The following is a 25610-nucleotide window of genomic DNA, read 5'->3' on the forward strand; positions in this document are numbered from 1 at the left end:
GAACGTTATGGTTCACTGGACCAGCTATCATTTGTCAGGTTGCAGTCCTGGAAATAGCTTTGACTCCGAATAGCCAAATTCACACATTTCCTGTAAAATTATGCACATGAGTGGAGAATGGGCATGGCTTTTGGTAAGTTAAAGATAGAGAATGCTGGTTAGAATGTGGCTCGCTGACTTGTAGCTTTTATTTCTCAGCTGCCTTGCTTACTCTTTGGTGATCCCAACTTATGTTCTGACTTCTTCCCTGTAAGATATCAAAGATCAAAACTCCTGTCACTTGCTCCACACCCATCCTATTAATCCAATAAAACAATCCAATCCAATCCAATCCAATAATTTATTACACATGCACACACAGAGGTATGGTGTTCTGAATGGAACTCTCTTAATATGTTGAAAGTCAGATTGTGGAGGTCTCCATAAGCCCCAAGCCATGCTGAAACCCATTTTGTCATACATAGGAACTCAGCTTTGATGTGGAGAAGGTAAATCAAAAATGTTGATGCTGGAGTTCACATTGGCACAATATCTGGAAATTAAAATGCTCCCTTTTCAAGAGTTTTCTTTTATTCCAAAAAGTCTTTCAGATTTCTGTGATGTGCTGCTTTCTTGCCTTAAAGGATGAATTCTTATTTTCAGTCAAGGTCTCTGTCAAGGGCACTAGATTAATAATATTAAAGAGACGCATTCTTGTAAGTAAAGTATATCATATTTTCTTCTAAACAAAGTATCTCGTTAGGGATATCTCTAATGTTAGAAAATATGCCAACTTTGCCTTCATCTTCTTTCAGAATGTGTAAGGAAAACAAGAGCATGCTTTGGCTTGAACATAAAAAGCTCTTCCAAAAAGTCTAGTTGCCACAAATTAATTCTGCTTTAGGGACTTTGAAATATTTGGCTGCTAACCACATGTTTGGAATCTTTACTGTGAATGTTATTGTGATATGATGACATTTTCAATGATCTCTGGCAATTGCTCACTTGGATAAGCAAATAATGTTTTGTTTTATTTGTTTCTCTAATAGTAACAGTTGCAAAGGATGTATGCATGAATCTGTCTTGAAATGTCAGTTGCACAACTTGTGGTCCTCCAGATGTTGCTGAGTTACAATCCCTGGAATCCTTTGCTATTAGTTGTGCTTGCTGGGGGTGCTGCTTCTGTTTATGGACCATAATATTTCTGTGGGTCTCAAACTAAAAAGGAATTGGAGGTCTTGTTTTGAGATTTCCAGAAGGTAGTGCTAAGTTATATATCACCTGGGCATTTGAAGGAAGTGTTATTGACATGTTCCATTTTTCATGTTTATCTAATCCTGGAATTGTAGCTGATGTTCAGTCTGGGGTTAGTAATGGTTTGGACGTGGAATAATAATTCAGATCCAGTCTAGACTGGGTGTGCTGGGCATGATAGTCCAGTTGATGCTCAGTTGGTGCTTGTCCTGCTCTTGGTAAGAAGGTGCTCTACCTTAAGCATCAGGTTTGCTGTTTGAAGTGCAACTGGATAACTTTTCACCAGCTCTTATTTGGTATAAGGTTATGTCCTTGCCTTGGAAAGAAGTTGTTATCAGCCCAAACCTACAACTGGTCCAGAATATGGCAGTCACTTTTTCATCAAAAGTTACATACTTAAGTCCCTGCATTTTTTTTTCTGTTTGGCTTCACCAAGTCAGAGAGCAGATGTTCAGCTTTAAAGCCTTACCTCTAGAATAAGTAGACTTTTTTTTCCTGTTATGGACTGTATTACCACAGTAGTAATTCTGGGGGACCACATGCCAGTTGGAGAGCTGAGCTGAACAAATGGTGGATAAAGGCAGATCAAAGCAAATGCACCCTCTTGTCTCCCATCCTCTCCCTTTTCCACTCAGCAGCAGCAGCAGACTGCCAAGGAAGGGGCAGGTCAATTTGACCAGGGTTCTGAGTTGATCACTTGCAGAGGGCAGTTGAAACTGGCCCAAAATCTATGTGAGATCAGGCTGAGGGCTACATGGACTGCTTATCCTTTTCTAGCACTGTGAATGATCTGGTCCAATCTAAAACTTCTCCTATATTAATTTGTTTGGAACATATTTGTTCTGTGTTTCAAAGGCTGAAGTCAGTTCACCAAAAATATTGACCTGCCTTATGATTCATTAATCTCCAGAGCCCTTGTACAAAATGTCTGAGTCAAAAATAACATAGGAGACAGCAGCCAAACACCGTGGAAACTGAACTATCTTCTTCCCAGTTAAGTCTGTAGGTTTTTCTTTCTTTTTAATTGCAAAGATCAGTCTTAGTTAAGCATAATTCTGAAAGATAGTACGATACCTGATTTGACTTCTCTTATTGCAATAGATTTTTGTTATGGATTGTTTTACTCTATAGTTTGCACATGCAATTTTATTAATTGGAACTGAGGTTACAATCTTCAGCAAGCATTAATCTCAGCAGGAGTTGCTTCTGAGTAAACACATGTTTTTAGACTTCTTGGGGTTTACATTTTCACAGAAAGCCAGGATGTAAATATTTTAAACTCTCTCTGTTTGCACACATGTACATCTGGGCACACATACATGCACACAAGTTTGTGGCCAGTTTTTCAGAGCTGGCATAAGTCAAAACAGCAGTGTGGAATTTCAGCAATTGTGCTGCTCTGAATGTAGTTTTGCCAATTGACACAAGTCAAAATGCTGGCCCTTGAACTGTATAGTCTGCCTTTTATGATTTATTTCCTTTCCAGCTTTTCCCTTGGTAGGTGGTACAGAATAGGCATTTAATTAGTTGCAGGCTACAGACGCCAACCCAACCCCTCATGTTGTTTACATTTCAGAGCCAGACTGAATCTGGAATGTACTATGTGGTTGACTATGTTTGAGCCTCTATAGATTTCTTAGCTTGCATTTATGAGATGATAGCCATCTTTTCTACTGTACTGAGAAAAATAGTATTCGCTTCCAAATAGTGGACATTAATGCATACATAGTTAATTTTATGGTCATAAAACCCTTGAAATGATAGTTTCTTGAATTTATTTCAGGGAATGGCTGTATAGAGTTGCTTCATGTCTTTCTGGCTTTGCATATGCTACAGCCAAGTTTTAATGCCAAGCCAAGTCTGTTTGCATACCATTATCAGTGTGCTGTGGTGGACATATGTAGAATACATCCTGACTATTTCCAGTCCCTAGGACTGACAACAATTGAAATAAAGTGAAATAAACAAGAACAATTCAAATGCTTCTACATTTTAGCTTAGAAAATGGTTACCCATAGAGTTGTTTGATGAGACACTTGGATAAAGTCCTGGCTAATAATGTGTACTATGTACACCATGGACTTGCTCTTAATTTATAATTCTTGGGCATAGTAAGGGTAAAGCCATTTTAAGGATCACTGCTTCAATCAATACACAAATCAAACTCCATGCTTAAGAAACAAACGAACAAAAATAATTCTGAAACTAGTTGTGTAATGTCAAATTGGGCTCAACTTATGATGGCTACATGCACAAATGTTTATTATCACTTCCTCCAGTAATAACTCAGTTCTGTTCAAATAGGTTTCCAGTAAGTTCCTTGATACTATTTCTCAACTTATTCATGATCTTCCTATTCTACTTCACTCAACCTTGCTGGGCATAACTGTTTTTCTAGTCCATCATCCCATTGCATCACATGCCTAAAATATGTAAGTTTCTGTCTGCTGATCATCACTTTGAACAAGTGGACAGCCTTTATTTACTCCAGGACTGATTGACTGGTTCATCTTGCAGAACACAATGCTCTTAGTAACTGTCTCCAAATCCATAATTCAAAGGTATTTATCTTTTTCCTTTTCCTTTTTCTTGATGTCCAATTTTCACTGCTGTATGTTATTACTGGAAAGAAATATTGCTTTAATGATTCAATTCTTTGTTGTCAGGATGATGATGATGATGATGATGATGATGATGATATCTGTTCAATCAAGTCTGATTCTCAATGATTCTATGGACCAGCTTTCTCCACATTTTCTGATCTTGTATGGCTTCTTTCAGTTGTTTTATGCTCTGGTTGGTGTTGGCTTTGATGGCTATCCTTATCCTTCATAACCTTATTTAAACTTGTCATTGTCTTACTCCTTTTGATTAATCCTGTCTTTACTTCTCCAGCACACTGCATTTCTTCCTGAGTCCAAGAATCAAAACTATCTACCAGTTCTTTGAGTCAACTGTAAATTCATTAAACATGCAGGTTGACATTACTTTTGACTTCTTACTATTTCACATTGACTGGGATTTTTCACTTTACATTTTTAATTTCATCTAAGTCCTTTCCTTCAGCTAATAAAGTGATGCCATCAAGGAAAGTCTTTATAAATCTGTGGTAGTACAAAAAGAATTCTCCTTGCTTCATAGCTTGTAAGGTATTATAGACATGGCTCTTAATAAGGAATATATAAGATTGCATATGTGTTGTATCTTTCCCTGGCTTCATTTTCCCAACTCTGACTATATCAATAATGGATTAAGTGAGGGTTTTTTTGGCCAGCCTTTTGCTACAAACTGCTTCTTCCCTGAAGTGATTTCTGGCGCCTTTGGCTTAATTTGGCTATTTGCTTTTATTTTATAGTGTTCTTTTATTGCTTATGTCACACTGTAATTTGACCTGTAAGCAAGGACTCATCCAAAACAATTTGTTGTCGCAGAGAAAGGACAGAATGATAGTTCCTTCACTTCATAGGGGAAAGCATGCCAGTCTACCACTGTAACATTGTAAATTGTCCAGAGTCTTGGATTGAGGTGATCTTTTGTGATGGAATGGAATTATGAAGGCCAGGCTCGGGGAGATAAGCATTTTCTTAGCTCACCGAAAGAGCGTGGGAACCACAAGAGGATGAGGCTGGCCCCCTTCCCTGAGGAATTCACGGTGCTGTGGCTGCATGGCTTGGGAGCTGGAGTTTCAGTCTGGGAAGATTCTTGCTAGAGGTTGTAGCAAATAAACATAGCTGAACTGATTTTGCACTGTCTCTTGGAGTTCTTTGGGCTAAACCTGACATCTTTACATTTTATAAATAAATCGTTGACACTGGTAACAGACAAAAGAGTAGCATCTTCCATACCACTAGACCTGAAAATGACCAATAACTAAGAGAATATCAGATGACTGGACATATGATAAGATAGAGAGAGGTAGATAACTAGGACTAAGAGTTAGGATGAGAGATAGGGAACTGGCAGGGTAGTGTATCTTCTGCCCTATGCTCCCTAATTTAGGTGGCTATCCTCTGTTGCAGGTAGGATGCTGTCTACAATTTTGAAGCAAGATTCAGCTAACAAAAAAGTCCATTTTTGTACATGGAATGGGAGAACATTTTGCTTCTTTCCTCAGGCAGCAAAGTGGGTATAACTTCAGGAGACAGCAGACTACAGGGCAACATCGTTCTACCTTTTAACAACTCGCCTCCTCCTCCTCCTCCTCCTCCTCCATATTCACCCTCTAGGTAACAGTCAGGCAGTAAGGCCAAAGCTTGGTTGTGAGGACTGATCTGTGTGTGTGGCAGTGCATGGAAGTTTACCGTTCACTCTGTGAACTTTTATTTGTACAGTTTGAGGAATAGAAGGGGATAACGTGAAAGGGCTTTGGGAATTAAGAAAAAAAGTGTTGCTGTTTCAAGAAGTTACAGTAGTGGTTACATTTGCACCACCAAACTTTTTTGCCTTCATACTGGAAATACTGCACAGTCCCAGAAATTAATCAAATAGAACTTTAAGTTCTTCTCTTAGCGTGCTTTCAAGGAAAAGAAATATTTCAGTGGGACTATATATTGGACATGTAGCTCTCCATGCCTATACGTAAGTCTTCCCAAAATTGGTACCTCAAAGAGGGAGAGATAGGAAACCAAATGCAATTGTGAGCTTTGGATTTTAACCACACAATCAAAATAAGACTTGGATACAACAAAAGGACTTCTATTCTGTAACTCTGTGGCTTTTTTCAGAGTATTGTGTAAGTTGCTATTGACTCAGGTTTTCTTGATGTACATCATATATTTACTTGAGAATTGACTAGAACTAGAGGGAGTGTAAATGTAAATTCTGTACAAGTACAGCTGTGCTGTACTTTTTTCATATTGCTTTTAGGCATAATCCATCACGAAAGCAATCCTAGAAAAAATATCAATAACCAAAATATTTGAAATTTGATCCATCCAATCCTGAGAACATTTAATTTCCATTTATTAAAAAGAAGAAGAATATTTGCAGAACCATGGACTTTGTAGCAGATTGATAAGCTAGTATCATTCTGCGCTTGTAAGGATAAAATGAGTCTAAAACTAATACAATGTGATGTTTAAAGTCATAAAAGGGGAAAATGTTAAATATGTGATTGGCAAAGGATCATACTACATAGATTTAGTTTTAATTAAATAGAAAACGAGCAAGCCCCTCAAAGGCCAAGTGTGGTATTCAGCCATCCCCCAATGTACAATATACCCCCCTGTCCCTAGAGAAAAAGGGACTATGCGTGTAATAATAAATGAAATAACTAAGTTGTCATTGGGGCTATTAAAAATACAAGGGAGAAACTGTGGAATTACCTAGCCCATCTCTTGTTTACCCTGACTTTTCTTCTGGATTGTCCATGGTGTCATTAAATTCTGTTTGCTTTCTCCATCCTTATGGCAAAAATATGGCTCTTCAGGAGTTTGCTTTCCATTCTTTTCCAGAAAGTTAAGCTTTGCACACATGCAGCTCATAGTGGGAGGAGATGGACTTCTTAAAAAAAAAATTCCCCTAGATATTGAGAGAATCCATGAAGTATGCAGATATTCATACCCATCTGACTGGCCTAGAGGTTGGTAATCTCAACTTTAGAAGGATAAGATGACAGTGACTTCTAAAGATATTGGCAAGAAAGACAACATAGCAGATCTTGGGGAACAGGAGTAGGGGGATGCTAATGAGGGCATGTCCTGCTTGTGGCTTCTCAATGCCATCAGGCTGTGCACTGATTCAACTGCCTTCTAATTTAGCAGAATTCATATTCCTTTATAGAAAAAGGAAATATTATTTAAAGCATGTATTATTGAGAAACAATATACAGAAAGTTATATTTATTTTCACCTGTATCTAATCTAATGCACTAAAGAAAGTCATATTTGTGCATTGACATGTTGCTGACCAAAAGAGAAAACATGGCAGCCAATCCAAGCCAAAGTTGTGCATAGCTCAATTCTAGAAACATGCGCACATTTAACCATTTGATTGTCTTGTGATATCAAATCACATCTCACTGGTTTCAAGGTCTCATTCTTTTGGAGGAAAAAACAGAGTTGAATACAGTACAGGTAGTCCTTGACTTACGACCATTTGTTTAAAGATCGTTCAAAGTTACGATGCCACTGAAAATAGTGACTTATGACTGGTCTTCATTATGACCATCACAGCATCCCCACGGTCACGTGATCAAAATTTGGGCCCTTGGCAACCAGTATGTCTTTATGGTGGTTGCAACATCCTGGGATCATGTGATCACCATTTGTGACCTTCCCAGGGGCTTCCAACAAGCAAAATCAATGGGGGAACTGGATTCACTTAACAACTGCATGATTCACTTAATAACTATGGTGATTTGCTTAACAACTGTGGCAAAAAAGTCATAAAATTGGGTGCAACTCAATTAACTTAGCAGTAGAAGTTCCAGGCCCAATTGTGGTCATAAGTCGAGGACTACCTGTAGTGCCATTCTGGAATCATCCACAAAGTGATGAATTATTGAACTCAAGGAAAAATCATCCCAGAGCTGGCTGTATATAAAGCTATTTTTTGCATGTGACTTATGCTTCAATCTTCAGAGCACTTTACCATTTTTTAAACCTTTATATACTTTAAAGATGAATAAAGTATCAAATGAAAAAAACTAAAATGCATGCTCAGATATTCACCACCCTAGGGTTTTGTTTTGTTTTGTTTTTTTGCATAGAACAATATTTGATTTGCTGTTATGCATGTTTGACATTTCAGTAAGGAAGCCAGAGTGCCTCCAGAACTGAATAATGGATATGAGTTCACTCTTTATATCATGCTTGTCTTCATTCCAAAGCTATAGATTCAAGCACACTAACTAATTTCCCTGGTGAGTTTCTTAGTAAAATGCTCTTAATAGGTGGCAAGTTTATGTATTTGTAAGATCACCATGGTGACACAGCATCTGTTTAAACAGAACTGCCTCCTAGAGTATTTGACAGCCCAACCCTACCCCAATTTCCTATTTGCAAAGTGTCTATTACCAACTTTTCACCCCGTGCATGAGGTGCAAACAATAGGTTCCCCTACTGTTTGCATTATAAAAGGAATAGTGGCTATTTTATGTAGCCATCTTTAGTTACATTCAAAACCATTGTCTGATTAAAGACACCTCAGGAGTGCTTTCTCCTAGCACAGGAAATTTCTCTAATTGATAGAAGCACTCGTGCAACTGTATCTAATTTATATGGTGCCAAACATTTCAAAAATAATATTTATATGCAATTTCTTATCTTAGATCTGCCATGGCTATCTCTGCAAAACTTTCAGAGTTTTTTTAGTTAATCCAATAAAAATGTAAATGTGCAATTCTTAGCTTTAATAGAGTCCATGAGGATTGAGACAAAAGATAAATTGCGCAAATAAATATCACATCTAATTATGTTCCAAGTTTCTATAATCTTTGCGAATGCAACATGCAACCCCTCACCCCCCACACAAGCACATACAAACATACATCAACCAGACTTTCCTATTATACCAACGTGGTATATTCCACATCTAGGCAAAATGTGCCTAAGATGATAAGTGCCAATGTAAAGGCCACTATAACATCCTGACCTCAAACCACATGATGGGACAGTAAAACAAGCCAGTCCCAAATGAGCAGTTTGCTCTAAGATAACAAAAGCCTGGTCAGCCCATCCCGCCCTACTGGGCTCCACGCATTCCAGTTTCATGAGATTATGACAGAGTCCTGGCTTAGGCAGGGATGTTCCCCAGGATCTTCTTCCTGATACAGTCTCTGCTAAATGCTGGGAGTGCTCCCCTTTGGGTTATGCCCACATCCTTTTGCAGATAAGTTAGAAGCGTTTTTTGCCAACTGGCAAAGGGATTTTTCATTCAGACAGGCTTTTGCTACGCTTTTCATTATATGTTTGATTTGATTATGATTTATGGTTCATGGATCTGAGGAGCATTCTTGAAAAGTGTCATGTATACTCAGTTAATATAAATCTTTTAAAATGAGCTCTATCTTACCTCATAAAAGTAATCTGCTTCTTTTGAATAAGACCAAATATCTGAGTAGAAATACTCTGGTTAAACAAATTGCTGAATCCTAACCTTCATTTTAGAAAAGCACCTGATTATGAATTGCTCTGAAGTCAGAATAGTTGACGATACAGCCTCAACATACCTAGAAAGTACCAGACCGTGCATGGTGGTCACTGCGTTTCTTTTATTAAGGCAGTTTAAGCAATGTGAAACCTATGAATGATTGGTAGTCCAACTATTTATATATCTTTTTAAAAATGATAATGATAATTACTTATAATTTCTTTACTTGGCCTATAAATTAAGAAGACCGGTATTCCAGTTCAGACCACAGTACTGAATTTTGGGGAGAACCCACATTTGTTGATTACTTTAATCTCTCTCAACCATCTTTCTCACAATGAAGTCTAATAGCAACTACTGCTCCAGCCGCAATCATTTCCTGGGGATTTAAGAGTTCTCCTGGTTTAAAGAATCAAAGAACAACTTAAGGCTCTCAACTTTTTCATTAATCCAGGAACTATTGCCAAAATTTGTACACAAACGCTGATTACCGAAGCTAATAAACCGAGGAAGCTTCAATACTTAGCTTGTATAGATTTTATGTTTATTTGCCTCAGTGTAGAATGAACAGGTACCACCATTTCTACTTAAAAGCTAGTAGTACAAGTGACTTGATGTCTTTAGCATTAAAGTGAAGCCAAGCAATGCCTGCTTTTCAGTTTGTATTGTAGAAATGTTGACATCTTCTTCATGTCTGTTTAGAAACTGCTGTTTTTGCTCCTCAAACAGTGGCCTTGGGCCAAACACTATCTCAAAACATTTTTTTATATGAAATGAACTGGGCTTTAGAGGTTCCTGGGCTTTGAGAGTAAATATTTTCTCATTGCACCACATTAGCTTGATTTTGATTCTGGTTCCCATCAACAAAACTCACAAATGCTGTGACTGCAAACTAGAGCTCTTGCCTATATCTTCCATATTTCCAAGAATGTGACAAAAAAAATTATATCTTCTGTCTAAATGCTTGGTCCTGTGCCAAGCAAATACAAATTTGAAAGTCAGAATTGCTGTGTTGTAAAGCACCTGACAGTAGCTGGGGTAATTAGCCAGAGAGCGCTAATATATGCCTTTAAATCTGAGATGTCAGATTCTGCTGGCAAGAGAAAGGTGCAAATGTTGTTGTAAGAGTCTAGTGATTTAGCACCAGAGAATTACATGACCTGGTTCAAATGCCAAGCCAAGGTCCAAACACTGGATAAGGTGCAAGAGCTACAGTTTTGGAGTCAGAAAGTGATTTCTAACCAAGTGGCAAAGGCTTAGGGGCTGCTGTTATGTAGCCCCCAGTGCTGACATGGAATTGTTGCCTTCTCCTCTCAAGGAGGTATGCTGACCACCTTTCCTCTGCCCTTTGTAGCTGCTGGTGTGGATTTGGGCTTGGTGCTGGTTCAGAATCTGGGTCCTCACTAACACAGACTCACCTGTTCAGGCTCCTTGTATTCTGGAGCTGCCTCAGGTCTTTAATGGCCTACCACTTCCTCAGGCTGATGGTCCATCTGATCTCTCTCTTCAGCCTCTGAAGCAGTGTTAACCAGACAGTACTGACAGTGAGACTTCAGTCCATAGCAGGTAGGCATTCACTCCATCCCACAGCTGTTTTTTTTTTTTAATGGTCAGCTGCCCAGAGTTGATTGAGTTAGGCAGCTATATAAACATGATTAAATAAATAAATAAATCTCTACCCAGCAACCCAGATGCAGATCCTTCTCAGGCATTGACAAAAGAAGGGATGTATCCATATTTCTAACTCATGACTACATCTACAAAGTGTGGAATGCTGAGCCAGTTTAGCCTGAATGGTTGCCGTTGTTGCTACTGTCAAGTAAATATGAATGTGGAATGAATGGAAAATCTCAACTATGGTAGAAGGGAAAATTCCTGGATGAAAACCAAGTATAATATGAGCTGGGTCTGAATCCTTGGACTAGCCTCAGAAGGGAGTTAGGATTTCTAAGCTGAACAAATATATTCCTGAAATTCCTTCAGTCATTTTTCGCTGCTTTCACTCCTGTGAATTGCTTAATGACATTTCTGAAAAGTATCCTGGAAAACCTAAGAATTTGGAAATCAGTTGTAGCATGTAGCTGCAGTCTTGCAAGGCACAGATTCTTTTCTATCACCACATGTTGGATTTGATGAACCTGGAATTCCAAAAAGAAGTAGATGTCTTGGATTGAACCAATGAGCCTGCCTAGCATCCAGATCCCATCCTTGAAACAATGTCATCTAATGGGTCCCAGGAAGCAGGCCTTCTTGTCATGGTGCCTACCCTCTGGAATGATATCCCCCAGAGACTCATATTGCCCGATTCCTGCCATCTTTTAAGCAAACTTTGAAGACCTGGTTCTTTCCCCAGGTCCTGAGATGAGTGGTTTTCTATGGTTGTCTTTTTATTACCAGGCCTTGTTCCTTTTTTTGTGTCTCTATTACTTTCACCAGGTTGGGCCATCTCATAAAGGATTCTTCTGCTGGTTGTTTTTATGGTCAGCTGCCGAGAGTTGATGAGTTGGGCAGCTATATAAATATGATTAAATAAATATATTTCTACCCAGCAGCCCAGATGCAGCTAGGAAGCTTTGTAAGGCCTTTGAAACATTGTTATAATGCAGAAAAGTAAATGCTATTACTGCAAAAATGGCATTTTTTCATTTCTATATAAAGTACCAGGATGGACAATAGGGAGAATGGGAAGAGGAGAGTCAGGTAACTGACATGTCCAATCATGGGAAAAAGTTCATTGGCACTGTGCTTTGGAGGCAGCATTTGTCTATAGGGCATAGAACATTCACACTCACTGATGCCCCCCAGACAGGATTTTGACCATTGCAAAGCATTCTGAATATTGTAAGGAACATCTCCAAATTAAAATACTTGCCATAGGTAAGAATAAACTGTTTTATGCATTTTTGGAACTATTCCTAGGTTTTGTGTAACTAGCAAGCTTTCTAGCAAATGTTGTTTAATCCTGTATGGACAAAAAACCAAACCAAAAATCCAGTCCCCACCACAGATATTTATTTCTCTGAATGGCTCGTTAAAAGGCTCTGTATTGTTTTAACCCCCTTTCGCTCCACAGTTTTACTTGTGGATAATCAGATTTGCAGTGTGGAAATTAGCTTTAAAAAAAAAAAAAAAGGATTGTTCACTGCAGCATTGTTAAATGTTGGGGTGCCATTCAATATCAGCAGCAATGCAATATTCTGGGTAAGTTTGGAATGAAGTAGGAAAAAAACCCCAGTGTGTTTGAACAGTATTTATGAAATGACTTTTCATATGCTATTGTTCATGCACTATTGTAATGCATCCAGTTGAGGCCCTCATTGTTTCCTTCTGTAAGCAAAACCAAAACAGGAATGCTGAAATCCCATTTACTTCACTGCAAGGTAAGCATGACTAATATATGAGCCCAGTTATACCTGTTCCTGTTAAAGCTTTTCATAGTTGCTGCCACTAAGGAATCCTCGGCCTCCAGCTGCCTTTCAGCGTTGGCTTGTTGTTTGTGATATTAGCTAAAGGGTCAGTTGTCACACGCACCACTGTTTTCCTCTAACCCTGAGGATGGAGATGCTTCAGGAGCATGAGGCAATTATTGGCTCTCAAGACAAGTAACAATGAATGATGTCTTTTCTGCACAACAGGCAGGCAGGCAGACTGTTTTCCTTTTATGTCCCCTTTGGTGCAGAACTTTAGATGCAAGTAGGTGATCCAAGTAATTAGCAGGTAGGGAGATAACTCTTTCATAATTATCAAAAATTCACACGTAAGCCGTAGGCGTAAATCAAAAGAAAATATTTATAGAAATGTAAATAAAATGCATGAAAGGAGAAAGCAGTATAAGTATTTGGAAAATAAACCACAACAAACAAAAATACATAGAAGAGACTGATTGCTGAAAAATGAGGATGAGAGGCATCATACAATTTGTATTTAGAGAAAAAAGATAATTGCAAAAATGTAATGAAACAGAACAAGAAACAATTAAGATGAACAGATACAGAGAAAATATGATTTTGATGGAAATAAAATACTGTTTTGGAAATGGGTGAAGATGGCTAAACAAGGAGCCTCCAGCAGAGTAAATAGAATTTCAAAAAATAAGATTGATGAAACTAAATTTGGGATGAAACTTAAGGGAATGATGGAAGGAGTGCTTTACAGATTTGCATGGGAATGATGGGAATATGTTCAAAAGTGGAATTAAAACAAATGCTAGAAGTGTTAGTGTCCAAGACAAAACTGATGAAGTCATAAGCGCTGTGACAATTTTGAAAAATTGTAAATCTGCAGGTGTAGACCATGTAACTGGAGAAATGTAAAAATATGGGTGCAGTTTACTTATGGGATGGCTGTGCAACTTATGTGTGAAAGATGTTTCCTTGCCTGATGATTGTAAGAATGCAGTTACTGTTCTCCTATATAGAGGAAAAACATTCAGAGTGATTGCAAATTAAGTTTGCCTGGGATGGCAATTGATAGAATTCTGATTGAAAAGTGACAATGAGTAGAATTTGGTAAGGGGAGAGAGGCTTTGTGCTGGGCAGAGGCTGTACAGACCAAATTCTGCTCTTCAGCAGGGTACTGAGAAATGTATGAATGTGAGAAAGAAAGAGGATTTTTTTTGTTGTTAGTTTAGAGATAGTATAGGATTAAGTGAATTGGACTGAATTGTGTAATGTCATGTAATGTTCTGTGTGAATATGTAATTGAAGGTGGCTGAATACAATACGGTAACTGAAAGAAGTGCGAGAAAGGACTGATGTTTGGTGAATGGTTCAACTTTAAGGTGGGAGTAAGACAAGGATGTGTAATGCCCCTTAGTTCTTTAGTATATTTATAGACAAATGTATAAGGGATGCTTGGAGTGACATTAGAAGTCATTGGTAGGGGACATGAATATGTGTGTACTTTTGTACATAGATATATTGTTGGCTAAGAATGTGAATGATTTGCAGGTAATATTAGATAAACTGTATGATGCAATGAGGAATGTAGATCTGAACATTAATGTATCAAATACTATGGTTAGAGTGAATGATTGTAATTTATACGCAAAAGGTGAACACACAGATGAAACTATGTACCAAGACAGAATAATTACTAAAGATAGGGGATGAAAAAGGGCAAATGTAATAGAGAGGTAGTATATAGTTTGTTGCAAGCAATGAATATTTGTCAAAAGAAGCAAAAATGGTTGGGTTTAAGAGCCTATTTTGTTATGTGGAAGTGAGAGTTTGGTATATCAAAAAAAACATAAAAGTAAATTGAAAACAGGGGGAATGGGGTACTTAAGAAATGTGTATGGTACACAAGTGATTGGGTCAAGAATGTATGACTGCTGAATAAATGAGGACTGAATACAAAAGTGAATGAACAGTATATGAGAAAAGTACATTGAGGTGGTTTGTCATTTGGAGAGAATGAATGAGGATTGAATTGCACAGCAGATATAAGAAGGAAGAGTGAATGAGTTGAGAGGAAAAGAAAGACCAAGAAAGGTGTGATTGGATGATTTGAGAAGAACCTAGAAAAGAGGTGAGTTTAAAATACAAAAGACTACATAAGAATTTGTTTATGGGCATAGTGAGAATAAGGAAGGTTTGCAAGGATGGAACAATATGGAGAGGTATAGTGAATGGTGTTTGTGTAAGCCAGTTTTAGATGGCTTCTTTTTCTTATCTCATACCTCCATTTGTTGGCTTACTATCTCTCCTTTTCTGTGCTCTGCCTAACAGTGCTTATCTTGTGATTGATATGAATGTGTATATGTGCCCATGTAAACTTTCTAAATGATACTAAAGTGTTGGAGACATAACTCATACAAAACAAGGTAGACTGAATTAGGAATGAAAACAGAAATGTCTCCTTCCCACTTTTGGATTTTGAGCGGAACAGAAAAATTCCACAAAATATCTTAATGTCTTTTATGATAGGAGGTTGGACAAGTTTTAATTAAAATGGATATATTCCTTTAGCTATTCCTGGCAAATTTGATACCTCAAATGATATCCTGGTTTTGCATTTGAGAGTCCTTTGAAAGGTATGTGGCATTCATGGTGCATTATGATAGCCAGCTGGCTTGATCAAGGATGCTTGTGTTTTTGAAGTACTAAACACACGAAAGGCAGTTTAGTGTACTCGTAGCCACAGTACAGAAACACTTAGTTGGGCAGTGATACAAATCTCCTGAGTATTGACTGCATGTGGTTATTTATCTCTCACAAGGGTTTTGTGTTTAAATATGAATGGGTTTCTAACCTTCCTGGCAGTTCTGTTGATATCATTTCAGTTGCTGGAGAATAGCAATAGCTGCATTAAGATCAGACTAGGCAAGGTAACTATGTTCCACCTGGATCAAAATATCCATTAATGAGCTAAACGAGACAGCAGAAAATATTCTCAGCAAAACTATCATTTGATAAAAATCTGCATGACGGGATCAACTTTCAAAATTACTCAGTGAATTGCTGCATATGTTTGTAAGCAATAAAAGGAATGGTGCATCAAAAAGCAGAAAAAAATGTATCTAAGCTCCAGTGCTAATTAGAATGAACTATGACTTAAAAATAAACTAAGAATGTGATACTCCTGGTCAGAATGAAAGCCATTGCCAGCTTCAGTTATTTAACTGAAGCACTGCATGAAAACTAAGCACGATGACAATGTACCACAGATGTAAGGGTTTGCCTTCATACTTTGTTTTGTCATCCCATTTTAAAAATATTCAGAAGCTGTTTTCTTAGGCAACAGCTAAAAAAGAATAACCAAGAAAGTTTCAGATTTTTCTTCTCCAAATTTTCTCAGAGTGATTGGGTTCAAGGATGAAAGGATGAAATCCCCCTGCTACAGTGATTCATGAGCCAGTTCTTGCCTATAAACATGGGAGAAGAATTGAGGTAGTGTGATTCTACTAGCTGGCCCCATTGTAACTGAAATCAGTTTAGCAGTATTTGTGAATGGAGCTGTACAAGCAGGAATCCTTACTCTGTTGAAAAGCAAATGGCAATGCAGTTTCTCTGCCAAAGTAACTCCAGCAGACAAGACATGTGGCACGGAAATGAATTCTTTCTCCTGTATGGTCTCCCATATGGAGAAGTATCTGTTAGTACTTAAATGGGAAACCACCAGAAATACCAGGACTGTAGTTTGACTGGGGAAGGGGGGAAAAAAAATCCCAGAAGGTGGCAGTGGGAGATGTCAAGCAAGTAATGTGGGTGTGTTCTTGAAATCACCAGGAACTGAGCTTTACTTGAAAAAAGGGTTTTACCTGAGGATAGAACAGAGGTTTCGAAGCTGAAGGACTTTTGAGGATCTGCAGAGCCTTTCTTCACTTCCATTCAAGCTTAGCATTAAAAATCATGGTCTCATGAAAATATAAACGAAGCATGCTAAATTAGTTGACCTCTGTCCTGGCTAATTCAAAGTAGAATGATTATCCACCACTATGGTCCAGGAGGATATTAGCTGTTCATTTGTTTTAGGAACAAAGTCAATCAGATAATTCAGCCTGATGGTTATTCTGTTCTGCACATGAGATAAGGAGAGACATCTATTTATCCCATTTTATGTATGCCTTTTGGCATTCCAGATTTTTAATTTGAAAAGCCAAGCATAGCTGAATTATTTATTGAACACAGATTAATTTAAATGATCCTATTACTGGAAGCAGAGCAAAGACTTAAAAGAGAGATTCTAGGAGGAAGCAATGTATGAAAGCATGAATTTTGAAGGTGATACAAGAAACTTATAAGAAGGAAGAAAAAATGGTGAAAGGGAAATTGGTACATAAATACTTGTATGTGTAATTGTGGCTATATAAGCAGAGTTCCATTCAAGGTATTTGCCTGTTTGTCTTCATGTTAAGCCTGCAATTATGAATGTGGTGCCCAAGGCCTAATACGCATGCAGGAATTTCCTTTGATATCTGTCAGGCTCTGACATTTACATTAAAAAAATATTTTTAAAAATTAGAAGCAGACATGCTGCAAAACAAAGTGCCAACCTCCATCAACTTTATATTCAAGAGTGGCTCTGGATCCCACATGGACCCCAGAACTTTCCTTTAAAAAATAAACAAGGATGAGTAACTACAGACCAAGGCTTTCTCTGGAAGTGTGCCCACCTGCCTAAAGGATAAAGTCATGTAAGATAGTATGGAACATGTAGGATTGGGGTGGGGGGCTAGAATAAGTGCAGCTAGCATTTTATGAAAGTGGCACTTTGCAACTGGTTATGTTCCTCATGGCAGCTTTGTGAATGGGCACCCCCCCCCCAGCTGATTTGTGAAAGCATCCATAATATGTTTTCAGAATTCCAAACCTAAATCCCTAAAATGTTGGAGCTCTTCAATGTTAGTTATACAATTTTAAAACATGAGATACTAGTCACAATAGCAGTTGCTTCCAAATAGATAGGGAATATCAGTGAAGATTTGGAAGATCAACTGATCTGGAATGAAATATCAACAGAAACAGGAAAACTCTTTCCAGATGTAACTCGGTCGAGGGCCACCAACAGACTAAACTCTATAATGAAACTATTTTTACTTCCCTTGGGATGTCATTCTCCAACTTCAATCAATCATTCTTTGAACGAAATGCATATTCAGCATTTGCACTTGATCCAGTTACTTGGTTATGTTGTTGATATAGCACTCCATGCTAGAATCATCTACAATTTAATTATTTCAATGCCAGCTCATCTTCCTTCAACTAGAAGGTAGCACCTAGTGATCTTAGCTGATCTCAGAAGCTCACAAATTCAGGCCTGATTAACACTTGGAAGAGAAACTGCCAGGAAAGTCCAGGGTTGTGAGCTGGACTGGAAAGTTATAAGCAGATCCTAGAAGAAGACAGACAATGGCAAATCATTTTCATACTATTATCAGGAAAATTATGAGGGTGTTACTAATAGTCATCATTAGCCAAGGCTGATTTGAAGGAGACTAACCATTTTACAAAGCCACAGTCAATTATCAGCCATCAAATTTTACTCTATCCCTAGATTTCAGATTTTGATTCAAATACTTGAACATCAGAATTACCTGGACATTGTGGGAAAAAGTTGTATGAAGGAGAAATCCAACTTATTAGATTTGATTTCAGAACCTAGATATGATTCCACATAGGATGCCAACATGATGTTCAGTTTGCTGTATCACAGTGGGAGATGAATAGTCTAATGGTGGAAAAGATCCAGGTTAATTCAACAGTATTAATCTCAAGTTTAGAAAAGTAACCTTATGGAAATGTATTTTTGTTTTACTTGTACCATACTCTGCTTCAGAGAACAAAATAATACTCAAATTCAGAATGGGAACAAAAATGATATGGTGATCAGGACAGTTTAAACAGAATTTCCTACCCTTGGTCCTCTCTTTCTTTGGCCTTGTACCAGGTAATATCTCCCATCACAATATTCCATTTCAGAGATAATTTAGAGCAGAATATCTCCACAGCAGGAAATTAGACAAGATAATGTAAGCACCACGCATCTCCCTGATTCTGCTTTATAATAAAACTTTTCAAACATCTTTCTTAGTTCCTGAAAGGTAAACCAACTAAAAGGTTTTTCACCTAATGTATTTCAGAAAAGGCTTCAGGCCAAAGAAGACCTAACCAGTCCTGGCCCCCTTCCATTTGATTTATAAGTATGTGCAGAAGGACCTTCATCTGGATCATGACTCCCACTCAGAGGAGAAGATTTGATCCCTTCTTCTCTACCTGCTCTTTTTCAAATTACTTTCATAAGCTGTCTTCTTTTGTACTTCAGACTCAACTTCTTTTCTTTTTTCTATTCTCTTTCCAAGTTTTTCTTCTGAGCAGAAATTAAAACTGCAGGGCTTTTTTTTTTTTTTTTGCAATTTTTTTGGATGAAATCTAGCACAAGGAGCAAATTAATCAGTGACTGTAAGGACCTAAGTGTCCTATGGTTTCAGACATTAATGCCATTGAGTATTTAGAATGAGGGTTAAATTCAGCTTTGGCAACAAAATACATGTGAATTAATGTTTATCAACTGTAATTTGTTGTTCTACTTGGAAGCACTAATTAGTCTTTCAGTAATATCCCAATTACATTTGGAAGTGTTACTTGTATGCACTTATCTTGGTTTACTTTGGATGTTAATATGACATATACAACATTTTAACTAATTGAAGAATTAAAATTTTTAATGATGACAAACCTTTCTGTTTTATACCTGTTTTGATGATAGACTGAACTCTTGAGTGGCTCATGAGCTTCAACCATTTCTTCAACTGGACAGCTAATTTAGTATGTCTCAAATTATGGGCATAAACTACTCAATCTAAAGTTATCCTATTAACCTTCTGTATCGAGCCTGAGCATCAGAAGGCATATGGACCAGCAAAATTCAGACTGTTCCAAATGAGAGGACTTCATGGCCTCAGAGGAATTTTCTCTTCAATTAATATTTGACCAGTGATGCCTTATGTAACACTACTTGGACAATGATTTTACAAAGATAAATCATTCTTAAATAGTTGGTCAGTATTGGGTCAGTATATTACATTTTTGTTCATATCATTAGATAAAACAGGCTAATTCAAATTGGTTTTATTTGTAAAATGACCTAGAAAGCTTCATAAATATGTTCCAAAATATTTGTGAAACTTTCTAGATCATGTTATAAATAACACCAGTTTGAGAAAGAAAGATAGCTGTTCTTCCATCATAGTGATTGATTGATTGATTGATTCTTTTAAAAAAGTCAACTTTTTAAAACTTTGTGTTTTGAATCTGAGATGCTCCCTGTGCTACCATTGGCAATGCTGTCTGCTATCTGCTGTGGCATAGCTTCTTTTCTTGTATGTTCTCAGAAATCTGATTTGCCAAGCTCCATTAGAAAGAGCTGTTGGAAGTCTATGTTGGTGGAAATGAATAAGCAGCTTTGTTTTAGAGTTGTAAGGGAATGGCATGTATAAAAATGCATTAACTAAAAATGTCAGAGGCTTAATTAGATTTAAATTCTCCTTTACCTCCTGTTGCTCAAGATAGTTCATATAGTGGTTCTTTCTCCAATTTTATCCCCACAGTCTCAATCCTGCGAGACAGGTTGGGCTGAAAGAGTAAGTCATTATTAGCCAAAACCCATCTGGCAAGTTTCTGTACCTGAATATGGACTTGAATTGGTTCTCTTCAGTCTTAGTCCAATGACTTAGCTACTACATATGTAGTATGTACTACATTTAAATACAATCTGAAAGAAAATACTTCAGCGTAGAGGGCTTTCATCCATCCATCCATTTTCCAGGATATACTATTTCTTTTCTGTTCCCTCCCTTGTTCAGCAGTCAGCCAATATTCTGTGTCCACTGAATGTAGTTCTCATTATGTTCATTTGGAGATCTATTTCCATATATATTTAGTTATATTTTTGAAACACTGATGTTCTCTTGAGCCTGCTGATCCCTATTTCTTGTGAGTGGACAGTACCATTTAGAACAGAAGAATGATAATATGTCTATTCAGAAATAAGACATTATGTTCAGTAGGATTTGCTCTCTAGATTTTGTGTAATGTTTGAAGCCTCAATTATAGTTAATCAGATTGTTAAAGTCTACAGAAGTACATCATTGGAAATCTTTCATAGAAACCCACACTAGCCATCACTAGAGTCCATCATCTGGGGGGCAAGAGGCAACAAGAATCAGGCTCATATGAAGTCTATTCTAATTCTTGAGTAGCTTTCATAACCAAAGTGGCACTACACTCACACACAACAGAATGGTATCAGTGGACTTGAGTGAGAACCCCAAGTTTTCAAAGATTCCAAAAACCTTTAAAGTTGGGGAGGAAGGCAGAAGCACAAGCTTCCAGTCTTAGTTCAAAGTGTTACTATAGAACCCCAAATGATTTCAGAAGTTCCACTCACCCAAGTATTAAGATCAGCTGAAAGGTTCTTCTCTATGTCCCATTGCTGGGAGTTGTACGTCATGAAGAATGACTGATGCTTATTCTATTGATATTCTTTACCATGGTATTTATGATATAGGACAGGTGAGAAATATTTAACAAAACATATATACATAAAACAGCCCAATGCCGATTGAGCATGCTCAGCGTTCATGGAATTCCGATTATTTACTGAAATATCATCATAGAAATCTAGGATGGAGAAAGGGCAATAGAATGGAGTGGCCAAAATCCTTTATAGTGGCTTCCTGAACAAAATATTCTTTTATAGGCCCCGCTTATTTGCTCTGATATCCCAAACATATTTCATGTAGCTATATATCTGCTATTTTTCAGATTCAACGAAAGATTTAATTGAAACTTGCTGTGCTGCTGGGCAACAGTGGGCTATTGATAACAATGAATGTACAGAAATTCCAGTAAGTGGAACAGAAGGTGACATTTGCAGGTATGTAAAAGAAAAGTTTTTTTTTAAAAAAAACAGGCACACAAACATGAGTTTACAAACTTCCTGCACTGTATAATATAATCAACATTATATACTACATTCCAGGTGACACTACTGCCAGATATATTGCTTAGATTATTATTCATATGAAACTTTTCAGGCATTTTCTAGTAATATTTTGATTTAATGTAGAGGATATACTAAAATGCTCCATCCTAAACATTTCAGGTAAAAATCTGTTTCTCAAAATCTGTTCACATCTATTACTACTCATAACTTAGGAAGAAGAGTCTGCATTGTTAGACCTCTATGAATAATGTTTTTTCCAGTTGCAACCATCTGCATCTTATCCTTTACAAAATACTAGCTGTCATGTCAGGGCTGCTGTGAGGGCACAAGACACTTTTGTGCAGATTTTAAAAAGGTGTCCCTGAAATGGAGAAAGTGGGGAGCATGTGGGCCTGCTGTTTCATGTGCCATCCTGTTTGGTCAAGTGAGCAACCTCCTCAGGGACAAGCTGGCCACGCCTACGCGCTGAGCCACTCAAGGGTCCTCCCTTCTGCTAGTGGATCACTCATTTGTTTTATCCAGACCATGACAACTCTTGACTATCTTGTTATTAATAATATCGTTGATGTCTTTTAATTGTATTTGCTTTAATATTTTGATGTTATGATTGTTTTTATTCTAAGTTGCCTAGAGTCACTTTACGGTGAGATGGGATATATAAATATGATAAGTAAATAAATAAATAAATAAGGGAAGTGTCACTGATTCCTTGCACTTTGCTGGTGCCCCCTTAGATGTGATGCCCTTGTGCAATGCTCAGTCTGAATAACTGCGCACAGTGGCCCAAGGTTGTGTATTCTGTCCACATTCATATGACAGTTTGCTGAGTGCACTATTAGAGATATATGAAGGAATTGGATTTTTGAACTAAAATAGTATGGTATTCCAGTAAAGAAAAAGAAAAAAAAATCTAATTAGTCTAGCTGTGAAAGAAAAAAGGATCTAGCACAATGGGAAATTAAATTGTTGAAGTTCACATTTAAAATGCTCTCCTAGGAAAGAGGTGTTGTATTTTAATGGATCTTTATTTTTATTTCATATGCCAATGTCATACTGAATGCCTGCTCATAAAATTCTATTAATTTCAAAGCAACTTTGAAATAACATAATTTACAAAACATAACTAGTCTTTATATTGTGACTTTGCAAAAGAAAGCATCTTGTGATAAAAGCATGGCATTTAGTATTGTGACAGAATGGAGAAAATAAATACCATCTGCCATCCTGTCATGTGATCTCCCAACCATACAAACTGTACTTGTGATAACTTAAGGCAGGAAAAGAACTGAGAGACATGCACATACAGTCTGTTACAGGTAGTCCTTGATTTATGACCATTCAGCAACAGTTTGAAGTTATGACCGTGCTGAAAAAATGTAGGTACGACTGGTCCCCAAAGTTATGGCCATTGCAGCATCCCTGTGGTCACATAATCAAAATTGGAGCACTTGACAGTATGCCTGCATTTGGGACTGCAAGGGGGCTTCAACTCCCCCCCATCTTCCCCCCCCCCCATCTCTGCCCTTTTGGCTGCTCTGCACTTTGCCACCTACACCTGCCACCCCCCACTGCTCACAGCTGACCTTCACATTTTCAACCTCCTGCTGCTGACCTGGGATCCAGGCGCTGGGTGAGGGCGTAGCCCTGGGATAAGCACAGTGAGCACAGCAGGGAGGTGGAGCCTCATCTGCCGAAGGGAGCTTGCCAGGCCTAAAATTTAGCTCCCCTAGGCCGGTGCCTAACTGGCCTTAGCCTAGAGCCAGCCCTGGTTGCTTTGGGAAATTTAGTATTAGCTATACACCTAGCTACAACTTAGGACAGTTCCACCATCATATTAGCAGAACAGGGAGATAGTTGATCTTAGAATGGTAAAGCAGTTAGGTCATAAAGCAATTTGCTATACTCCATCTTGTGAAAGCAGATGGCAAAAGAGGGGAAGGAGAGCTGAAATTCTGTTTGTATGCATTAGCAGAGTGTTGCTCACATAATTATTTAGCTAAAAAAGTCAACCTCATAGAGAAACTAATGTCTTTCTATCCTCAACATGCTAATAACAACAACAGCAGCAACACCACCACCATCAAACAACATCTGCCTATCCCAGGTCCTTGGGAAGGAATCGATAGGTGGATAAAAATGCCAAATCAAATCTAAACATCTGGCTGATTGTGCAACCAACAACAACAACAACAATAAAAACACCAACTTGCTGAAAGAAACAAACCAACTAATGTACAGCACGGCTGCAGTGATAACTAAATAGCTTGGATACAAAATCAACAAACAAGAAAAAAAGCCAAACAGTACACCACCAAAATGGAAGATCAGGTTGGAAAATAAGATCAGCATGCTAAGATCAGATGCAAGCAAGCTAGAGTAGATGAAAGAAAGAAGCTGAAGAACAAGACCAAAGAATACCTGATCAAGAAATATCTCCTAGAAACAGGGAAGATCAAAGAAGCACTGGAAATAATAAAGCAGCAAATAACAACCATAGCCAAAAAGATACGAACCTCGAATTGCACACTATAGGTAGAATCTCCAGTTTCAATCAAATCAGAAATGTTTCTACCAATCCATCGATGGAGAGACTGCAATGAACCAGTCAACACCCGACAAAGAACCAACAGTGCAGTTCTGGGCGCAGCTATGAGACAACCCAAAGAAATACAACAAGAATGCAGTTTGGATAATGGAGGTGGATAAGAATAAAAAAGAAGCTGAAATGAAAGAATTTGTAATAACAGCAGAAATGGTGGAGAAAAGGGCAAAGAAGATCAAGAATTAGTCAGCACCAGGTGAACATGAACTGCATGGGTTTTGGTTGAAACATCTGACTGCTCTGCACCCACTCATTGCCAAACAGTTTAACAACATACTGCAAGGAGGTGAAATTGAAGATTGGTTAAGACCTGGCAAAACTACCTGATAATGAAAGATCCAACAAAAGGGGCAGCACCAGGTAACTAAAGGCCAATTACCTGCTTACCAAAACTTTCAAATTGCTAACTGGTGTGGTAGCTGATGCAGTCCAACACATCTAGTTGAAAACAAGCTCTTTCCATCTGAGCAGAAAGGAAACTGCCAAAAGGGCAGAGGAACAAAAGGTCAGCTCCTAATTGACAAAGTTGATTTTGGAAAACTGCAAGAGAAGTAAGACCAATTTGAATGTAGCTTGGATTGATTACAAGAAGGCATTTGACCCCCTGCCACATGAATCAAGTGCCTAGAAATAACAGTAGTCAGTAGAAACATCAGAAACTTTGTGCAAAGATCAGTGGTGCAGTGGAAGATACAGTTGCTGGTGAATGGTGATAGACTGGGAGAGGTTAATATCAAGAGAGGAATCTTTCAAGGAGACTTGCTATCACCACTACTGTTTGTCACTGCATTGATTCCTCTATCAACAATACTGAGCAAGTCAGGCCATGCCTATCAAACATCAAAAACATCTGCTAGGCTATCCCACCTCCTTTACATGGACAATCTGAAGCTGTATGGAAAAAGACCATCTGAAATAGAATCACTGCTCAACACTGAATATACAGCCAAGATATTGCAATGGAGTTTGGACTGGACAAATGGGCCACCCTTCCCATCAACAGAGGAAAAATAGTGAAAACTGAAGGAATCAAGATGCCCTATGGAAATAACATCAAGAGTCTGGATGAAGAAGTTCACTACAAATACCTGGGCCTCCTTCAAGCTGATAATGTCAAGCACATTGAAGTCAAGAAGAAGGTTAGTAGTGAACCTATGAGAGTGAAGATCTTAAAGTCCAAACTTAGGGGCAGAAATACCATCAAGGCAATTAACACTTGGGCAATTCCAGTCATTAG

At 37.9% G+C, this 25610-nt stretch overlaps 1 protein-coding gene across 4 annotated transcripts in view; it reads left to right on the forward strand.

Annotated features, from left to right (window-relative positions):
- The window catches only part of FBLN2 (fibulin 2), a 155414-nt gene that overhangs the window by 64475 nt on the left and 65329 nt on the right, over window positions 1–25610 (forward strand). For all 4 annotated transcript variants that reach the window (XM_025174300.2, XM_007421802.3, XM_088134155.1 and 1 more), the window contains exon 4: window positions 21591–21702. In XM_025174300.2, the coding sequence (XP_025030068.1) occupies window positions 21591–21702 (112 nt within the window). The remainder of the gene's footprint in view (window positions 1–21590; window positions 21703–25610) is intronic.

This window comes from Python bivittatus, unplaced genomic scaffold (genome assembly GCF_059951505.1).
Source record: "Python bivittatus isolate LINGU-HERP-01145 unplaced genomic scaffold, Pbiv_v1 ctg000080_np1212, whole genome shotgun sequence".
NCBI classification, from domain to species: Eukaryota; Metazoa; Chordata; class Lepidosauria; order Squamata; family Pythonidae; genus Python; species Python bivittatus.